This window comes from Chionomys nivalis, chromosome 7, assembly GCF_950005125.1.
Source record: "Chionomys nivalis chromosome 7, mChiNiv1.1, whole genome shotgun sequence".
Classification (NCBI taxonomy): Eukaryota; Metazoa; Chordata; class Mammalia; order Rodentia; family Cricetidae; genus Chionomys; species Chionomys nivalis.
In genome coordinates this window covers 39,193,431-39,214,918 of record NC_080092.1, presented here as the reverse complement: position 1 = coordinate 39,214,918, position 21,488 = coordinate 39,193,431, and the positions used below count along the sequence as shown (strand labels likewise).

At 46.1% G+C, this 21,488-nt stretch overlaps 1 protein-coding gene across 2 annotated transcripts in view; it reads right to left on the bottom strand.

Annotated features, from left to right (window-relative positions):
- Positions 1-4,927: 4,927 nt before the first annotated feature.
- Positions 4,928-21,488, bottom strand: part of Gria1 (glutamate ionotropic receptor AMPA type subunit 1) — a 319,356-nt gene continuing 302,795 nt past the window's right edge. For both annotated transcript variants that reach the window (XM_057774070.1, XM_057774071.1), the window contains exons 15-16: positions 16,468-16,602; positions 4,928-7,503 (exon numbers count right to left, since the gene is read on the bottom strand). In XM_057774070.1, the coding sequence (XP_057630053.1) occupies positions 7,300-7,503; positions 16,468-16,602 (339 nt within the window). In that variant the 3' untranslated portion in view covers positions 4,928-7,299. The remainder of the gene's footprint in view (positions 7,504-16,467; positions 16,603-21,488) is intronic.

The following is a 21,488-nucleotide window of genomic DNA, read 5'->3' as shown; positions in this document are numbered from 1 at the left end:
GAGAGCTCTTGGAGACTTATGGGCATGTCTATGATCAACTGCTTGGTTGTTAATTGATGTGTGGGCAACACACTCCCTAGGCTGGTAGACCTGTTTCTCTCTGCTCTTGACCATGGATGTGATGTGACTAGCTGCTTCAAGATTCTGCCATGGTGTCTTCTCTGCTATGATGGATGGTAACCTGGAATCAGGAGCCAAATAAGACTCTTTTCTCCCTATACTACTTTTTTTTTTAAATCAGGGAACTTCATCAAAGTATCAGAAATAAAGCTGGAATAGAGGTGGCAGGTTCTGTCCTCTGTCCCTCACATCATGAGTGAGAACACTGAGGCTTAGCTGGTGGAATGAATCAGTCAGGTCAAGCTCAGTACCAGCCATACAGGCATATGTCTTCCTAGCTGTCAAATTTAGTTTGGGGCTTTCTTGAGCACGGGGAAATCTCAAGTGAAGTGGGAAGACAGTGACCCTAGAGAGAGAATTCACTAGAACTCAGGCCAAGCCGTTCACTGGATATATGACCATAGTTCTCAAGTCTCCGCTTCATTTCCTGGTGGTATTAAGTCCCCACTTTGCAGGGCTAAGGCACAGAGGTGGTGCACCAGCATCTTAGGTGTGTGTGTGCTGAGCAAGTGCTGGTCCCCATTCCTTGTCCAATTTGGGATTGAGAAGAAAGGATTCCCATTGTCACTAGCATAGCTTGGCCCCCACGGGAGAGGAGGCCAATGGACCTTACTTCTTGGGAATCAGGTTAAAAGTACAGGTGGTAGGATTCAGAGTCTGTGATGGAAACAGCCAAGTAATAGCTTTCTGGTTTGAAAAATCACTGTCTGTGTTGAAGGCTGATGCACCTGACTAAGGTCATCCTCCTGCCTTTTCCTGGGACTTATCTCTACTGTGATAATCTTATCTGTGCAGCTCAGAGTCTCATCATCCCAAGCAGAATGTTACATTGCTTCAAACATGCCCAAAGAGCATAGGGACATTTAGAGCTCAAGTCGTATCTTCCTTTTCCTGTGTCAGGGCCAACACAGTGGCCTTTTGTCCCTTAAAACCACTAAGAGGTTTTTTTTTTTTTTTTTTGAGTAAGGGTCTTATAAAGCACAAGATGGCATTGAACTTACTATGTAGATAAAGATGACCTTGCTCTACTTTCTAAGTGCCAGGATTATAGGCATTTACCACTATCCCTTGTTTGTATGATGCTGAAGATCAAATGTGGGTACTTGTGCATTCTAGGTAAGCAATCTACCAACTAAGAGGCATCCCAGCTGTATGCGTGCATGTGTGTGTGTCTGTGTTTCCAGCACTAGGCACAACCAGCCTTGCAGACACTCAATACTAAGAGAGTTCTCTTTCATCTCTGAGCTCCGTTCTCAGTCTTGGACCATGGAGATTTAATTTCCAGGGATTTCTCATCTAGGTCAAGTGTTTACTCCTTGGAGACTCTACCTAGATCATCACAAGATACCACCCAGAGGTCTGGTTCTGATCAGCTTTCCATCTATGTCCCAGGATTTCACAAGAAACCTCGTTCCTTGGCTCTGTAGACAGTCTCCCAGTATGAGATGTGTGCAGAGAAAGGAAGCAGAAGCTGGGCAGCAGAGTGGGTTGTGCCAGGAAGCCAGGGTCCTGAGTGTGGCCATGAACAAACACCCCTGCCTTGGAGCTCCTTGGTGTTCAGTTGTTTTTCGTGAACATGTTTGATAATCCAGGATGGCACATTGGACTTCCCATCCTGGCTGCACACCATAATCATCTGGAACTACTGATGATTATACTGAACAACCCCAAGTCACAAAGTAAACAGTCCCTGGAACCCATGCATGGCCTGTGTTCCATAGAGACCCAGCTAGAACAGTGGTGACTAATAGAGAATCCATACTTCCTGTAACAGGGCATCCCATTTTATTGATGAACATATTGAGGCTTGTGGGAGGCAGAGCTGGGAGGACTTATCAGGAATGGCAAATTCTAAGTCACTGTCCCTTTGAGTATTGTTTTTCTAACCATGATACCCCTTGGGCAGGACATTTCTTCAAGTTTCCTTCAGCACTTGATCAGAGAAGGCAGGAAGTTGAGGAGTTCAAGGTCAGCTATGGGGTGAGTTTGAGGTCAGCATGAGCTGTATGAGTTTTGTCTTAAAACGACTTCTAACAACCAACAAATGAACCAAGCAAGCAAGCAAGCAAGCAAGCAAGCAAGCAAGCATGCAACCAACAACCAACCAACCAACCAATCAACCAACCAATAAATCAATCAATCAATCAATCAACCCACCAGCCAACCAACAAACCAAATAAAAATTCCAACAATAATACCTCTCAAACTTTGCCTTTCTTATGTGTAAAGTACGACATGAATGGCACCCCTAGAAAAATCTTTCCTAGAGCATTAACTCTTAGTAAGGGACAAACCTTCCATTCTGCCTTTGTTTAAGATGAGCTTTGATACTGTCTTATTGAAGGAATTTGTGTTCAGTTCTGCAGGCCCTTGCTGATCCCATCTTAGCATCTCTCAGGGTGTTACTGACTTGAGAACCCAAACAGTAGGGGTGTATAAAGCTTCAGGGAAGAGTGCAGGCGGATCTTGGCTCTTTCACCCTGTTACCTTCTACTTGGCACACAGAGGCCATCATGTAAGTAGCCTATGAATTTGAGGAATTGAGACAGAAGGAAAATCGGAGTATATGTTTCAGCCTTCATGCCTGTAGTACCTTCTCAGCAGGGACTGATGCTGGGAGTAGCATCCTCTACTGTACAGAGCTACTTTTAATGTTAGTAGAATACAAACCCGTTGCCCTGTGGCTCGCAGGATGATGGTAATGATTGCTCCCTTTTCTTTCCGATAGAAGGCTCTGAGGATTCACTACCAGGCTGAATCAACAGTTCTCCATGGGACCTGGCCTTCAGTTTCCTCTCTGACATGCATGCTGATCTCTACATAGACCAGTAGTTTTAAAGGTACTAAAAGTGAGACTCTTTGGATGAGGGCATGGTTCAGTGGTAGAGTGTTTGCTTAGCATGGGCAAGGTCCCAGGTCTCTGCCTTAGCATGGAGGCAGATGCGCATGTGTGTTGTGTGCGTGTGTGTGCATTCGTGTGTGCATGTGCGTGTGTGTGTAGCTTTTTTCTCACTCCCCTTTCTGTAATCCTGACCAGATAAGTGGTTTCTCCATGCTCAAGGCATAGCTGCTTTCCTAAGGGAATGGCAGGCATAATTCTATCCACTTCATTTTTATTACTTTGACACAACAGGCAGGTCCAAAGTGCTTTCTTGGTATTTTCCTGACCATTACCCATCATGATCTGGCTGATGATGACAAGAGTCTTTAGGGATATAAAGTCACTGGGTTTGGGTTCAGGGGTTCAGGCAGACAATTCAAAACATGACCTTACCATGAGACTGTGAGCAAGCAACTCAAGCTCTTGAAGTCTCAGATTCCTTCATGAAATAGAAGATCAAGCCTGTGCTTAACATAGTCAGTGCTCAATACAGGAGGACCCATGCTGTTCTAGTCAGGTTACCATCGTCCAGTGCATTTGCCAGTAAGGCTATGGGTTCTCTCTGCCTGCCAGTTGATGCTTCTTCATCCAGGGCCACCCTATATGCTGTAGGTAAGTGTAGACAGGGTGAACACATAAACCTGCCTGTTCTGCTGTCTTCCATCCCCTTCCTACTACCAGGATGTTGCTGCTAAACCCCTCCTGCAATTAGGTTAGATCCCAGTCCCTTGCTATTGTGCAGTATTCTTTAGGAAAACATATAATTGTTGTTTTTCTCTCCTATCTCTGCCCCTTCTTCCCTCCCTTCTTGTCTTCTTCCCTCCTTTCTTGCCTTTCTTTCCTTTCCCCCCACCCCCTGTCTCCTCTTTCTGTACTTCCTTCCTTTCTTCCATAGATTTCATTTTTTTTTGGTGTGTGTGGGGATAATGGGTATTGAACTCAGGGCCTCAAACAAGCTTGGCAGGACTCTGAGCTATGGCTGTAGCCCTCTTGAGGTTCTTAGTTCTTTATCTCTAAGTGTCAGTGCAGTGAGATCCTGTCACAGAGTCTCATTTGAGGGAAAGGAAAACTCTCAGACTGAGACAAGGGCATTCTGGGTCAAACAACCAAGATCATCTGCTAGAAGCCTGGTTTTCATTTGATTCTTGACCTGACTTTGTACACATCACAATAGACATACATTCCTGCTTGAGGGTGTCAGAAAGAGAGTCAAGTCAAACCTAGCTCTCTGTGAGGTTGGGACTGTGGCCAGTAAATGACAGATACCACTCTTTGTCTTCCCTTGTTTTAGAAAAATCCTAGCTGAGGTTGCTAAAGGCAACACAGTAGGTAAATAATGATGTTGCTTGACAAGCCTGATTACCTGAGTTTTATCTTCAGGATCATGTGGTAGCAGGAGAGAACTAACTCCTGCACGTTGTCCTTTGATCTCCACACATGTGCACATGCATGTACATGTATATGAATAAATACATGTAAAAATCCTATCTTGATGAATCATTTACAAAGTTGTAAAATGATTCTGAGAAGTTTGTGGGTTGGGCACAGTGGCCATAAGCTTGCCTAGCATGCACAAGGTCCCAGGTTCCAGCTCCCAAATAAGGACAGAGAGGTGAAGTTAAAAACTGCTAGTCTTGGGCTAAAGAATAAGAAAACAGCAATCTCGGGAAGCCTGGCTTCAGAAATGGCACAGAATGGAATGGACGATAATGAAAGGTAGATAATGGGTCCACAGTGATTTAATTCTTGGTGATATTGTTCATTTTATGCAAATACCAAAAAGGAAAAAAAAACCTTGGCAATTTGAAAATAAAACAGGAACCCCCCCCCAAATATTTAGTGTTTGATCAAATGAGAGCTTTTCCCCCCTCACACATCTGCCAAGAGAGTTTAAAACAAGTATAGATGTTAAATAAAAGGCCCAGCTACCAAAGAGCAAAATTTAATGAAAGCCAGAACTGTTAAGTATGGATTTCTGTTGAGAAAAATGTCAGTCACTTTCAGAATTTTCCCACTGTTGCATTTTTAAGAAAAGTGTAGTAAAAATACAGAATACAAGGTAACTTCTTTCTCACTTCTTGTTTCTTCCTCCACGCATCCCTTGGTGAGAAGCATCGTCTCTGGAGTCATGGACTCCTCCCAGCACAGACCCTCATTTCCAGCCCAGTCTTTCTCTAGCCAACCAGTAGGCTCAGGGGCCAGAGAGCATTTTCCAAGGCCTTAGGCAAAAGGTCTCTGAACAGCTGATGGTGGAGTTTAGATCCATCTCTTCCTGGGTGCAGACTCCCCAGCAGCAGGTCACAAAAGAGTCTACGGTGATAGGCAGGAGGCTGGGAGGACGTTAGCTGGCAGAAACAAAAGGTGACCATTCATCCCCAGGACATTGCTTCACATGCCATGCCCATGTTAACACCGGAGAAATCGACCAATGGGGTGAAGGGTTGATTCTGGGATCTTTCTTCGCTGTGGCTAATGAAGAGAGAGTGAGAGAGACACAGAGATACTGGTTGTCCACTGAGATCATCCACAAAGGAAGCCAGTTCTCCTGCCCTGAACTCTGGGGAGGCTCCAAAATCTTCAGCTTGTCCACTGCTAATGATAACCCCTAATAGGGAAGATTGGATGGAGACAGAGGGGAGGAGAACCAGCCAGAGATGGTTATCAGTAAAAGCTAGTGGCACATGGCACTCACTGGAGCATGCTCCTGGGAGTGATTGCAGAAGAGGTGGCAGTCAAATACACCAAGAAAGAGTGTGGAGGGCTCCACAAAGCTGCGTGCCAGGGACTTCCACTTCCACCCAAAGGTTCAGGCTGCCTAGCTTCTCTCGGTGACTCTTGTTAACTTTTTCTGTCTGTCTGCCCTTCACCTTGGTCATTGCATTCACGGGTGTAAAGGTTCTGGCTGTTGTAATACAATGTCCTTCCTCTGTCTTAGCCAGGGAATAAGTTAGTCTCCTCGTGTTAGTGGGCTCAGGCATCTTAAGGTCGCCTGATATCCTTGGCAACTTAGCTCATCTCCCTGTCTCTCAAAATAATTCAGGCTTTGCTGTCTTTCTTTCTTAAGATCTGATCACATGCTAAAACAATACTCTATTAACACAAACCCCCAGTTCTCTGCATTGACATAACTCACAACTTCATATTTGGTCTCTCGAACCTAGGACAGGAAGTGACACAGAAGGCTCTGTGGTGGGCGCTTGGCTGGACTCGCCTAATTCCCTGTCTCCTTTCCTTTGCACTTAGCTTGGACAGCATTTCCCCTTATGTCAGAGGCTCCACAGAGAGTCCTATACTCCATCATGGGGCTTCAGTCTAGATGCCAAGCAAAGGAAAGGCAAGAATCATGTGTGACACCTCCCTCGCTGCCAGCTCTTTGCAAAGCTCTACCAGGTTCAGGAGACCAATTGCCCTTTGGCCACCACACTGCCTTTGAGCCTGAACATAATAGAACACACCTTTTGGGGCTCAGATTGACTCTGTAAAGAGATGTACCATACCGGTACTCTATGGCCCATGGAATAGCTCTTGAGCGTTAGAGGAAGCCTCTTCAAAGCAACAGGACACTTCTCAAGTCTTCTGCCTACACACTGCCCAGCCCCTTTCCACGCCCTATCTGAGATGCTCTTCATGGCTGTTCTCCGGTGAACCAGCATTTAGGTAGTATTCTGTCTGGGGAAGGCAGTCTCCTTCTCCAGTAGTGTTTGTCTCCATCCAAGGGATGGACGGTTTGAAGAGCTCCCACACTGAGTTTGAAGGTCACATATTCCTTTCCTTGCTTGTAAGGTGGAACCAATCATGTGTCTTCAATCTGGAAACTGAAGAGTGATGGGGAGGGAAGGGGACGGGGGATAAGAAGAAGCAAAAGGGTCTAACAGAGCCTGCAAACCATGGATATTAGTAAGAAAATAACTGCACACACTAAGACACATTAAAAACTGAATTAAAATTAAACAGTTTGATTCCTTCATTAATATCCCAGGGACTCCATTCTCAGAGACGTTAGACTTCATCTGACAGGGTTTCTCCCATTATTGCAGCATAGAGTTAGTTACCATCTTCACTCAGCAAATGGTAAAGGGTGAAAAAAAATCCCCAAAGGAAAGGAATGGCCTAGTGGAGTTTTTGTTTTGTTTTGCTTTTTTTTTTTTTTCTTCAGGGACATTGGCTGAATTGTCCTCCATATGGTCACGGTGGTTGGAGGTGGTGTTTCATTTTGCTGTTATTTTTGGCACTGAAGGGCTTGGGATGGGACTGGGGGAGCCTGAGCCTGCTCCCCAAGGGGTTACTGTCTGCTCCAGTTACAATCCTGTGGCTCCCAAGGGCATCCCTGAACTGTGACTCATGCAGGGAATGGATTGCATGGACTTGGCGAAGTCCTGGCTGACCACCCGGCCATTCTCTCCGCTGCCGCCTCCTCCACTGGCTCCTGCCCCACTGTTCCTGGGGAGGGTCGATGTCCGTATGGCTTCATTGATGGATTGCTGTGGGATCAAACAGAAACCCTTTTCAGGAGGACAGGGGGTTCTTCCCCAGGTCCTTGGCAATGACTGGCAAAGAAGAATGAGTCAAGATGGTATTGAAACTATCCCCCAACCTTCCTCCCCATGCCTGAGATAAAAAACAAAAACAAAAAACAAAACCAGGGCTATGGGAAGTTCTTGGTAATTCTTATTTCTTCTCTGGCATGCTAAGTCCTTTTCTGACCTGGGATGCTAACACTCTAGAAATCCCAGGTTAGTAGCCCCAATCTAATGTGCCAGTCTATGTGCAGAGGTTGTCCGTGCTAATGGTTAGTGTGCCTTACACAGACAGTGGCCTTGGGCATGCATCCTTACACTCTTTGGCACACGATCTTTTCAATCCCATTGTACATATCACCTTCCCATAGCCTTCCTGGGGCCTAGACTTGAATGTATCAGGACGTAAGCCGTAAGTTACCACATCCTGTGACTCCTGCAGGTGGGGCATTTCCCTGGTGCTGTTGGGAGTGGAGCTTAGGAAATTTGCATCCTGATATCTAAGCTAGATTCTGTGATTGGGTTCCTGTCTTTGATATTTTTTAGAACTTTTAAACCTTAATGTCTAGAACATGGAACTGTCTAGGCAGCTACAGTCTCCCTCCTTCCCTCTTTTTTCTCTGCATTCTTCCCTCCCTTATCCTCTTCTTCAGCTCCTTTCCTCCTCCTTCCTTCTCTTCTCCCCCCATCCTCTTCCTCTTTTTCTGCCTCTGCCCCCCTCTCTACCTTTATCTCCTAAGAGCGGCACTACTGCACAGAAAATGCTTTAAAATGTAATGGGGAAGTGGTTACTGCTGGGTTTGAACGATCTTCTGAAAAAGAAACTCCTAACTCCATATAACAAGGGTACTTAGGAGTCATTTGAATCAGATGATTCACAAAATGTAGTCAGCAAGGGTCATGTGGCAGAAAGAGTGAGACTGAATCTCTAAAAGCCTTTGTCTGTGTGTGAGCTCCTTCCTGTCAGCCCAGACAACTTGCAGGTCTAGACCGATGCGTCAACTCAGTGTTGCCCACCTTGTGGATTCTAGCCTGCTGGAATTCTAGATCTGGGAAGAACTCAAGGGTCACCCCAGTAACAGAGATGTCAAGTGGAACATTTGAGTAGGTCAAGAGGAAGAGTTGTTCTGTTCAAATTTCTCTGGAGGAGGAGCTCTGTGCCCTGAAGACTACCCTCTCCCTTCCCATCCACTTCCGAGTTCATAGAATCTTAGGGCTGAGGTTTAATTTCACGATAGGAATCAACATAATGAGAAGAGTTGCCTGTGGTTGGCAGACTTCCTTTGCTGAGGCCAACCTTCCACATTCTTCAGAGTATGTTCTGTTCTGCTTAGCATCTTTCTTCCTGAAGTCTCTCCTCACCTCGGCCAACGGCCTAGGTTTTCACTTAATGTGTGTGCATCAAAGATTCTCTTATATGTAAGTTTTGTCCCCTAAGAGAAGGCTCACATCCTGGGGAGTGCGGGGCCATGCCTTCACAGCCCATGACTATCCTGACTGGCCATTGTACAGATAGCTTTTTATAAGATATTTTTGAATTTACTTAAGAAAAAAAATTATAGTCTTTTCAAAAATACCTGGTGCTGTTGCTGTGACCCAGATCACTCATTCTGTCTCTTGTAGCTAGATAGATATAAACAATCTGATGTATTTGTTTTCTTGGTGCCAATGGACTTACTTGGTGGCGAACCCCGAATGCTACAAAACTGACTTGCCAGACAAGATATGTCTCTTGTTGCAATGGTGACAGAGGGTTATGGGGTAACCAACCACTTTCTAATTTTATCTGAGTCCTGCTTCACAGAACTTAACCCATGCCTGATAATATAAATCCAGGCAGAAGTCTATGGTTCTAGATCCTGGGGGGGGAGGCTGTTATTGTTTTGCTAAATAGACATGTAGAACTACCTTTTCAATGATTGTGTTTATACCCATAGATTAGTGCTGTTCTTAACTTCATCCAGATAATTTTTTTTTTTTGCAGTAGTTAGCAGTTAATGCAGAGACTCACTAATTGGTCAAAATGCTGAGACTAAGTGACTGAATGCCCAGCTGTGCATGGGGCGTCTATATAAATCTGTCCTCCTAAAGGGTCAGTGCACATCACAAATGAGGGAGGAGACCGAAGGCAAAAGCTGGAGGATGGGACGGAGTGCTGTGAGGTGCGGTCTTCTGGACACAACACGGTCACTGTACTAGTGCGCTCACCGCGGTGGGACAAGACTCTGTACCATATCAAGCCAACAAGATCAGGCAGCATCCCATCAAGCAGCACTGATTGGACTCAGTGTGTTCCCAAAATAAGAACAAAAACAAAACAAGGGAAGAGAACATGAAGGTAGGCGGGAGATGTGTTGGTTGGTATCCAAAGGAGGGATGGGGTGAGTTGGAGGTGGATATGATCAAGACATATTGTATTCATGTATAAAATTATCAAAGAATAAATAAGAGATATTCTAAAAAATAAAATCTATGATTCAGACAGACTTCCCCCCATATGATGTTCTGCCCACGCTGGTTCTGTCTCTTCCTCAAACCCCGGACTTAGTTTATTTACATCCGCCCCTGGCATTCCTCCACCGAAGAGGAAGTGTGATTTGGATTGCATTCTTTTGAGTCAAAGGCCAAATAAATACAACCATGATGCTACACAGGGGAAAACTGAGCTGAGAACAGGAAGAATTAATGTTTACTAGTTCTTACCGGAAAAAGGTTGAAAAGAGAACATTTTAATTGTGTCAGTAGGAAAACATATAGAACTTTCTAGAGTATAGATTGGAATCCAAAACTCTCTCTCTCTCTCTCTCTCTCTCTCTCTCTCTCTCTCTCTGTCTCTGTCTCTCTCTGTCTCTCTCTGTCTCTCTGTATGTCTGTCTGTCTGTCTGTCTGTCTGTCTGTCTCTCTCTCTCTGTGTGTGTGTGTGTGTGTGTGTGTGTGTGTGCATCTGCACCGGCACACAAGTGACCGTAAAGGCCACAGGCAGCCACCTGTCATTCTCTAGGAGTTGGTTCACCTTGCTTTTCAAGACAAGGTTTCTCCCTAGAACATGAAGTTTGATGACTCAGCCAGACTGGGTGACCAGTAAGCCAGAAGAATCGCTTAGCTCTGCTTCCTTGGCTCTGGGATTAAAGCATGTGCCATCCCAGCCAGCTTTCCTACATGTGTGCTGGGGATTGAATTTAGCTCCCCACGCTTATACAGCAGGCACTTATCAGCCGGGCTAACTCTCCAGCCCCACCGACCATGTTCCTTTAACTTAAAAAACTGTAACAAGAAAACAAGTTAAAGCTCTCATAAATTATCTTGGATTGTCTTTCCCAAAAGTCTCTGACATTTCTGTAATATCTCACTAAAAAGTTGGCAAATCATGAATTTATGAAGAACAAGGTTAATGATGCATTCGATACCAGAGTCTACCAAAATCTGAGACAAATTTGTTTGGTATGATTGCCTTGTTTAAGACGATAGTCATCTGAGACAGTGACAAAGTAGATGACCTATTCAATATGGGTTCTTACACTCCCCTAAAGCTAAATAACAGTCATTAATAACATGCCTGTCCTTGCCTTTGAGAGGGTGGCCCCCTGCTGTCCCTCCCTCATCAGCTCTTCTCAAGCGCATCCTTAGAGCGGTTGTTCTGAAACTGAGGCTCAGGGAGAGAAGAGTGAATGACAAGTTCAGCTACAATGTCCCCCAGTGTGGTTCTCCTGAGACTCCGTTCTGCGATGGTGACCGCATTCTACTCCCCAGCCCCTTGGTTTGCTAGGAGAACTGTGCCCAACCTCTGGATGCCAGAGACTATCCCAATGAAAGCGCAATTTTCATTAACGACTCCACTGAGCATGCGTGGAAAGAAGTGGTTAAGCACCAACTGTAGCGGATGCTTCCTCTGTATCCAGCCTCTCAGCTGCTCATGAATTCTAGGCAAGTGTACAGACCCTAAATTGCTGTGATTTAAGCGTACCATGGGTTGGCACAGGCACATACAATTTTAAAAGGTCAGCTGCTTTCCTGGCCGTTGGGGAGGCTGGGGATTAATTTCCCCTGAGAGCAAAGTAGGAAATGATAAAGGTCTTGACTTAGTGTCAGCTAAGGACAAAGATTCTACTCTGTTCTCCCTGGCTCTAAGGCGCTATTCAGTTCAAACGGTGCCCTAGGTGAGGCTTTGTTTATGAAGGTGTAAGTTACATGAGGAGGTCATGGGCTACCTGAAGTCCTTGTCTGAGTCTCCAGTTTCTACACTGCTAATTTCTCTGTCCAAGTCTTACTGGTTTCCAGACGTTTCTAGGCAAGAGTTTTAGTGTCTGGGTCTCTGACCCTGGTCATCCTTTGCTGACAACTCTTGACCTTGACTCATTCAGACCTTGCCTCAACCTGGTTAAACAGATGATACTTTTCCAGAGATGCTATGTGGCCTCCCTGCTCTCGGTCCTCTCATTAAGGGAAGGTCCCGGGCATTTCATCACCGGCACTTTCTAGCAGGTCAAAGTTCACCTTCCCTACGAAACCCCAAGATGGGGATCTGTGTCTGGGTGGTTCTTGGTTGCATCTCCTGTGCTGAGTATTGTCTCCCTCTTCCTCTGTGACATACGTGTCCTGCTCATAACACATCAAAGGGCAATGAGCATCAAGAAGGCTCAATTGAGATCTGGCGCTGAAGGTTGCCTAAGTGACACAGTCTGATCAGGAAGATGCATTTTGTTTGTCTCTGTGACCAGCACTATGTCTGGCACTTAAAGGACATAAGGAAAGAGTGCAAAAAATAAATCAATGGCTGGAAGAAGGGAGAGCAAGAAGTTTAGAAGCATCTTGGCTAAAACCAAGGGCCTGGGCTTTATGGAGGCTTTGCTCACTAATTCCTGTCATTCTAGCTCCTGGCTTGTGTGACCTTGTGGGAGCAAGCTCCCACACTTTCTCTAGCCTCACTTTTTATTAGGCTGCAGATTCTCAGGAACACATTGCTTGACTGGTGAAAACGTGGAGCTAATCCCTCGGTATGAACGCTCCTAGGCTTCCCTCCCCTCTTTAACCCCTCCCTGCCCTTTCTCTCTCTGTGCTCACTTTTCCTCTTCTTCCTCATCCCTTGCATGTGACTAGAGAAGGTCTCTTTGAACTTCTGAGTCCTGGGAGGTAAGCCTGAGCTGATTTAGGGGTTCCCGGCTTTAAGAGTGAGAAACAGTGCAACCAAGGAAAGACACAGGGTGGAAGGGATTTTCAAAGGCCCTGTCGCTTCCATCTGCATCCTGGTGTAGGGCTGTGGGCTGTACTTCTGAACAGAGCTAATTGCTTTTGGGAAAAGCAAAGCAGCTCATTCTGAAGCCCGAGGAGTGGCTGGAGTGCCTTCCACTTATCTCTTCTAGATAAGAGAGGAATTGATGGAGCTTCGGAAATGAAGGGCCCACTAGATTAATAAAGAAAATAGCTCCCTTGAAGTGGAAAGATGGAAAGTTCTATTAGGAGTCCTGGTGTTTTGTGCAGAAGTCAGGACAGCAGACGGAACTGATTAAAGGGCACTGGGGTGTAGAGTCTGGGTTAGCGCTGGGAACCCTGACAGCTTCTGAGAAATTCAACACCTGCACTGTGTAGGGAAGTGAGAGAATGTCTCTAAGACTTGGTACTATGACTCCAGGGCCTCAGCAGAGGACTCTTGCCATCTAAGACTGCAGTGTGTCTTCAGTGGGGCTGGCCGACAGGGGCTCAGTTTGAATTCCAGCCTCTAGTTAGTAACCTGCATAGTGGAAATCACCAGAAACCTAGAGGGAAGCTGGACATTTAGATGGTTTTCTGCTTGGTGGATGCCAAATCACATCATGGTTGATGAACACCCAAAGATGAGACCAAATTCACCGTGGGGGACACACATCTTGGGGGTGTGTTGCATTGCTTAACCTGTGAGCAACTAACTCTCTTTCTCATGCCACTTCCCTTACTTCAAGAGATTTTTCTCTCCTGGACACAATTCTATATGAACTTTACTAAATATACTTGCCCTATAGCCATAGCCCATTGTTTAAGGACTTACGGCCTGCTTGGCTCAAAAGAATCTAGTACATGTAATTAATAAAATTACATGTAATTAATAAAATTACATGTTAATAAATAAAGATTAATAAAAGAAGGCTTGAAGGAAGCTGTAGCTGCCTTAATAATGGCTGTTATCATATATGCTCGTGATCGCTGCTCTTATTTTTTTATTGAGAGCTTACTGGGATGTAGGCCTACTGCCAATCCTTTAATCTATTGTTTCATATCCTCACTACAAATTTATGAAGTATATACTGTATCTCTGTCCCCATTTTTACAATAAAATAAGGATCAGAGGGTAATTAAAACTTGGCCAAGCTGACAGAGTTAAGAAACAGAACAGATGGACTCATGCCAGGCTCTCAGTTCACAGATCTCCACTGGACCCCGTGTCCTGGGGCACCGTGAGAAAGAATGTTTGAGAACCGGCCAGTAGAGACTCTGGGCCTCTGGTCCATGGAGAAGGGGTGGAGGATTGAAAAGAACATAGCTGGTCTAGCTCCTGGCCTGGGTCCCTCTTTGCTGCTTGAACAGTTGTTTCTTCTCTTTGAATGATAGCAGCGATTGTCAGGAGGTTTGTGTTCTGGATGGAACTGGCAAAGAAAGATTTGTTTAGGACTCAGGGGTCCTTGCCACATCCCATAAAAGTCACGGAGGGTCTAAGATCTAAAGTTGGTAACTGTGCTGTGATCTGCCTTTGCCAACGGGATGTCAAGGGAAGAGTGAGGTGCGCTTAGGTCCTCTAGACAAATGCTGTCACACTTCCAGACTTCCACTGTTCCTGGTCCCGCACTGTGGCTTTTAAAATGAGCCTCATGAGATATAAGACAGGGTGAAGGATCAGCTTGCATAGAACACTCAGGGCCTGGGCCGTGGCAGGAGGAGGGAAGCAGATTGATAGTGGGGAAGCAGCTGGGACTGTGATGTGGGAATGCTGAATGCCAAGGCAGAAGGTCTCGATACTAGAATGTGGAGCCCCCTTTTCCTGCCTTCGTTCCGATACTAAGATGTGGAGCCCCCTTTTCCTGCCTTCGTTCCTCTCCTACAGAACTGAACACCAAGTTTTCAAGCAAGGGCTGGCTAGAGATGTCCTCCCCAGGACTGGCCCAGGATGTACAGAAGGATCATAGCCGAGGTAGGGAGAGGCTAGGCAGGGCCTATGCTAGCGGTTCAGTGATGTATGCGTTCCACTCAGGAAGAATTGAATATTGATGAAGGGGGCCTTTAGGGCACATTACAGGAGAAAGAACCCCAGGAATAAATCTTATTCATCTAGTCAAGCCAAAGAGAGAGCCCAGGCCAAGATACCTGCTGGTGTGAAGCCCACAGTGAACACATTTCTCTTCCCTTCTTAGTCTAAAGAATGGTTGTTTTTAATTCCTGCTGTTTCCACCAGCTTCCTCCAATTCTCCTTCCTCTAAGTTCCTATAGACTTCACTGCCTGAAGCACAATCTTTCCTTTCTTTATGTGTGTGTGTGGTGTACGGACCTGTGTGTGTGGTGTGTATGTACCTGTGTGTGTGGTGTATGGACCTCTGTGTGTGTGTATGTGGTGTGTGTATCTGTGTGTGTGTGGTATGTGTGTACCTGTGTGTGTGCATGTGTGTGTGGTATACATACCTGCATGTGTATGTGCATGTGTGTGTGGTGTATGTACCTGTGTGTGTGTGTATGTGTGTGTGTGTGTGTGTGTGTTGGAGGTTAACATTGGAGGTCTTCCTCAATTTCCCCTTTGCCTTATTTATTGATTGATTATTTGATTTATTTATATACAGGCTCTCTCACTGAACCTAGACCTTGTGGATCTGGGTAGGCTGTCTGACCAATGAGGTTTAGGGGGTCCCTCTGTTTTTTCCTTCCTTTCTCCAGTCACAGGTGTGCCTATGGTACATAGGTGTACCCTGTTTTTATGTGGGCGCTGAGACTCTGAACTTAACTTCTCATATTTGTGTGACAGGCACTTTACCATGTGAGCCATCCCCTGAGCACTTTTTTGTATCCATTTCTTGTTGAAATTAAAAGGTTTGAAGGTTAAGTTGACACCTGAGTTCTCTGCTTCCTTGTGGTACTGTTCACATGACTGCCTTCTGTACATGTTTCCTCACTAAGGCTAAAGATGCAGCTGAGGGCTGTGTAATGGTGACAACCCCCGGCTGCCCTGGGATGCTTTCATCTCCATCTTTGCTAAGAGCCACTTGCCCCTTCTCACACAGCACCAGCAATGGTGAGTTCCCTATTTACTGGGATGGTCCATGTGCTCCTCTGTTAGAAAAATGGGTTTTGCATTTTGTATTCACATCTACTCTCAGTTGGCTGCAATCATTGCTTTCATTGTGTTCTTTGGGACTCCATAAGATGAGCCCGCTTTTCTTCCTCCCCACAAAGTTTTCATGTTTCTTCTGGCAACTCTTCAATCCTCTCTAACTCTTCCCTGCCTCTGCTGCCATCAGCTGGGTTCGGTGTGGTTTGCATTATTGAGCTAATCTGCTTAGCTTTCTCTGTGGATGATTTCTTTCTGCCAATGCTAGCCCATATAACACGGGAGCTAAAATTGGACCCAAGTCACCAAGTATGGCAAAGTCAGCATGGAGAACTGGGTAGCCACACCTTCCCTCATCTGGGGAGCTGTTCTATTGGGCATAACTTTGCTGATGGAACCCTGACCTCTGACCTCACCAACCTATCTGACCTGTCTCTGGAAAGATGCACTTGCTATTTTGGGCACAGTAATCGCCAGATTACCCCATCTCTTCCCTTGCTTCTGGCTCCCCACTTCTCTTTCAGTTTCTTCCCGCTGCTGCTCTCTCTGCTCCCTGGATGACCTCAACCTGTTCGTTCCTACTCCTCTGAGCAAGAATCCTCTCAGGAAACCCAGCTGTGCCACTTGGGACAGGGCAGAAAAAAAGACCAGGAAGACGATGCCACCTTCATCCGTTTCGATTCGCTGCGGGATTTGTAGCAGAACTCGATTAAGGCAACCAGCATGGCCAGTCCCAGCCCTCCGATCAGGATGTAGAATACGCCTGCCACATTGCTGAGACTCAGAGCACTTGTTTTGTCCTAGAGGAGGAGGTGGGAAAGGAGGGGAGGGGGAAAAGGAAAGTGAGTCAAGAGGCTGGAGACCATTGAAGCAGCAGCAAATTAACACACATACACTCTACCCCACCCCCTCCTCAGCATTCACGGTTGGAAGTTGCTTGTTTTCATTGGCGGAGTTCACAACATTCCCGAGGGGCAAGGGGAATGTGTGTGTGTTTGTGTGTATGGAAAACCATCTGTGATTGTGTTGACCTTCTAATTTTATCACCTTCCTCCTCATCGTCTTTTCTGGGACAGGAGATAACCACAAAAAATTCAGGCCAGATTTGGGAAGATCTGAACCCTCGAGCTTAGCCAACCCTTTTAAGAAACCCTTTCCTTTAGCTCCATGTTTACTTCATCTTTGTTGCTTGGTAACACGTCAGTCTCCATCATTGTACATGTCTCTGAGTGTTTTGCTGGGAGTTGGTATTAAAGTGAACTTTCCCCTAGATGTGCATTTGATTTCAATTTAATAAGACAGCTCTCAAACACATAATAAAGGCAGAGGGATGCATACCTTTAATTGACTGCTCTCAGTCCAGTTTAAGGGGAAACCTGGCAGGAGGGTGGCTTAGATAGGCAGAAAGGCACTGAGCTAGGGAATGGCTCTATTATACCCTAATAATTCCGCTTAATTGGTGTCATTTCTTGTTTCTATTGGAGGTGCTTGCTAAAATTGCTGTGGGCAGACCTGGATGACTGAATTTAGAAATTTCCGTTGCCTGTAGTAAAAGGTACTCTGTTGGCTTCAGAGATGCCAAGTCCCACAGGAGGGTACTGAATTCCCAGAAGCCTGGGGCGAAGTACTGACGTCTGGCAGGAAGGAGCAGAACCCAGTTTGTGGAGCCTGTGGATCCCACTGGTGTGGGAGACTGTCCCTGAGTCCTGTCACATCCTGTGAGCTTCAAGAATGCAGACGTGAAGGAGAACACTTTCAGGCAGGGAGAACACAGACCCAAACTCCTGTCCCCAGTGGATTGCGGTGACTCTTACTCAATTCTCGACACAGGCAAAGAACCTTTAAGTCTCGGAAGAACGATCCTTCCCAGTTCTGTTAGTGACTCTTGACAACCTTCCTTTATATTGTTACCTCTCGTCAGAGTGTTCCATTAAATCAAAACGAAGTGCATGTGTCAGCTTGCACAGGTACAAGGCATTGGTGGCTGATTGGTTGGTAGCACAGGGTGGGACGTGCGGCTTTTGTATTTCTCCACGTGTTCCTTTTCAGGTGGGGATCCAGAGGAGCCCTATGAGGGGTGGGCTGCACGTTCCTAGGAGCTGCTCTGACATCTGCCTAGGAGAATGTGGGCACTTGGAAAGGGATTTCTTATCTCCCCAGAAGCCTTTGCCCTGTTTCTACTAGATACAATGTCCAGGGTTCTTGGTGGTTGAACTTGGGAGCTGCAGTTGGTAGTAGCACTTGCCTCCATGCTCTGGAAATAGCCCTAGCCAGCAGAGCCACAGGATTATCTAGAGCAACCCCTCCATGGCTTCTGGTGTTTTTGAATATGTGTTCCTTTGGGCAAGGCTTAGCCTGGCTCTCTAGGCAGCAGAGATGATTATTCAAGGGAGTAAACTTTTTTTTTTTTTCCTATCTGGGCTTGTGAACTGAGAAGAGAAATGTGAAAAGTGGGTTCACACTTTGTGTGATTTTCAGAACACCCAGTCTATATTTCTGCTTGTTTTCAGAAGGTATGCAATTCTTAGGAGTCCTTTACAGAAATTCTTTTTTTTTTTTTTTGAGGTTCTCAATGTATTTTTAATGTCTCATTGGGTTCTTATAAAACCCTCCTGTCTGGATGGGAGCAGGGGTGGGCAGGGTGGGGAGACATCCTAAGGCATCAGCAGCCCACACTGTAGCAAGGACTAGATAAGGGTGATGCTCGGAGGGAGGGAGAGGGGAGAAGAAGGCTGGAGGCTGCCTGCTTCACAAGCTCCCCTATCTTTCACTAGCTAACGCACCCCTTGCTCTGCCCATCGCTAAGGGTAGTGTCTTCTGACATTTCTTCATAGTGTCCTCAAGTTTGATTCAGTTAGAGAGGTTTTCAGAGATACAGGGATGGTGGGCACCAGTTTCTGTTACTATCTTCACATTGCTCTGTGATTGTGTCTGCCTCCCCGGCCATCCATTTATGGTATATCTTTGAGACAGGTAGAATTAGGTGTCGTGTGGCAGTGAGGGAGGAACTGTGTTCTGTACAACTGTAGAAAGGAGAGGGTTCAGTGACTGGACATCTGTGTCTGCAGTGGAGACTATTTATTTATTTATTTATTTATTTATTTATTATGTATACAATATTCTGTCTGTGTGTATGCCTGCAGGCCAGAAGAGGACACCAGACCTCATTATAGATGGTTGTGAGCCACCATGTGGTTGCTGGGAATTGAACTCAGGACCTTTGGAAGAGCAGCCAGTGCTCTTAACCTCTGAGCCATCTCTCCAGCCCCCAGTGGAGACTTTTTATCACTACTCTGTCTTCTTTCTTTTTCTGGTGCTGGGGATTGAACCTGAGTCTTGGGCATGCTAGGCAAGTGCTCTACCACCAAGCTACAGCCTCACCCTCTGTATTTGTTTGCTTGAGACAGGATTTCAATATACAACCTAGGCTGGCTTTGAACTCACTGAGTAGCCTAGTCCAGCCTCTACCTCCTGATCATCCTGACTCAGTTTCCAAAGTTCTGGGCTTTTCGGTGTACATCACCACAGTCATCTCATCTACCTAGGAAGACCCCTGGCCCAAAGAAATGGCTACATGTGCAAAGACAGTTGGATGCTTTGGGCGCTGTATCTCTTTTGGAAGATAAGTTCCACAGACTCTGGCTATGCTGGCATCTTTCTGCAATAGCAGAGGTCAGGGAAAACTTCTGGAATCAAGGGGGAACTTGATCCTCACTCTTTCTGATATCAGACACGACAGAATGGTCTAAATTTGGCATGTTTTAGTGGAGTATGTGATGAGGAGCTAATGTTGGTGTGGTTTTAGTGTAGGCAAGTTTACATTTAGACAAGGTTTGTGAATCCTTTATGTGTGCCATTAGCTTTGTGTATGTGTGTAGGTATTTTTTTTTTTTGGTAGTGTGGGGGTTGAACCCAGGGCCTCATGTGTGTTAGGCAGGTGCTCCACCACTGAGTTATAACCCTACCTCATGCTTATTAGTTCTTGGGAGAGCCTTAGATTTAGATCTTTCTAAGGAGGTTTGAGGTCTTCTGGTCTAGTGCCATCACTGACCTTTGGCACCCACATTGTTGGGATATGATTGGCTACCCTGGGGCAGGGACATAACTTCTTTTATTTAAAGACTGGAGCCGTGACCCCTCTCTGATTCATTGTGCCATAAAAGGGTCTTTGAGTAAATAGCAATTGTTCCAATACATGGGAAATTGCAGGGTTCCAGCTCTGATGGGGGAAGAAGGAGATGAGGTTGGGGTCTTCCAAGTGTTCCCTGAAACAGCCCTATCTCTTTCCACCCCCAGCAGATGCACTCCCCGAGAGCTAGGCAGCTTACTGGTCGGAGGGAAGAGTGACAGCTGTCTCCCGCCAGGAACAGACAGAGTGGCCGTGCTGGAGAGTGACGGGGCGAAAAGGACAAACAGGGAAACCTAAAACTTGGAGCTTGCATCTTGCAGAATTGTTGGGCTGGTTGCTATGGTGATGACCCCGGGCTCCACAATCTGTTCTCCTGGACCTTTTGTCTTCAAAGCGTTGCCTCTCCTCTGGGGAAGAGAGAATCCTTACCATCCTATATATCTCCTTGTTCTTTCCCAGGGTTGAGGAACTGTCCCAGATTCCTTGTTTTTTAGCCAACATCCCTTCTAAGAATGTTCAAGACCTTCCAACCAAGATTTGGTCTTCATGAGGAAGATTGAGCACAGCTTGAGGCTTTTTTTTTTTTCTGGCTTAAGTGAAGTTCTAGAAGATGCCAATGCCTTTGGCCATGAGAGCAATGGCATCCACTGAGACTAGTGCTGCCAATCACCCAAATCTGCTAGGTCTGGACCACATGCCATTTCTCCAAAGGTCTTTCTTTCTTCTTTTCTATTAGAGTCCCACAGCTTCCAGTGGATATTCTGGACCATTCCCAAGCCTTCTGCATGATGACTCTGTAACCAGCTTTCCTGTACAGTAGGTTTTTTTTTCTGTTGGGCTCTTCTTAGAACTTACTTATCTGGACTAAGAAAAGATTTGAGTAATGGCAGTTTCCTGAGAGAGGCAGGTGATGGCTGGGTAAGCTCACTTGCCAGCTGAGATCCGAAGGGAAAGCTGATGGGAAGGGCGTGGGCTCAGCTAATCAACTCTGTGCAGGCGCACAGGCCTGTTTGAAGGTGGCTCGAACTATCTTGGTAGCCATGAAAGCCTCCACCATGGGTGCATTTTTTTCTTTGAAGAAGCAGGCAGGAATATGTGTGGGGTCTAAGTACTGCGACCTTTGACATTCATCCCAATCCCAAGAGAGCTGAAGTATCCCAGAAGTTCCTCAAAAACCTACGATCACAGCCTTTAAAAAATTGTCCCCAGAGCCTTGTCCCTTGAGGGGATGCAGAAACAGAAGTCATGTCAATCGGCAGTGTTTGCTGCTCCATTTCCAAAGTAGGCCGGTTCCCTAGGCTGCAGATTTTCCCCCAAGAGCCGTACAGGATGAGAACTGGCCCACTGTACTAATAATTGGCAAGGCAGACGCTGTGCAAGTGATGGCTGTAGGGGCGGCTCTTGTCAGCAGCCTGTGCTCAGGGATCGGCTGCTGCACCACGTGCAAGGGCCGCAAGGGACGGCCTGGATTCAAACACAGCAGCAGCTGAGGACGCAAGAAGACTGTGTGGGCTGTGGAGGGGAATTCAAGCTCTGGCTGAAGCTAAGGTCTCTTCC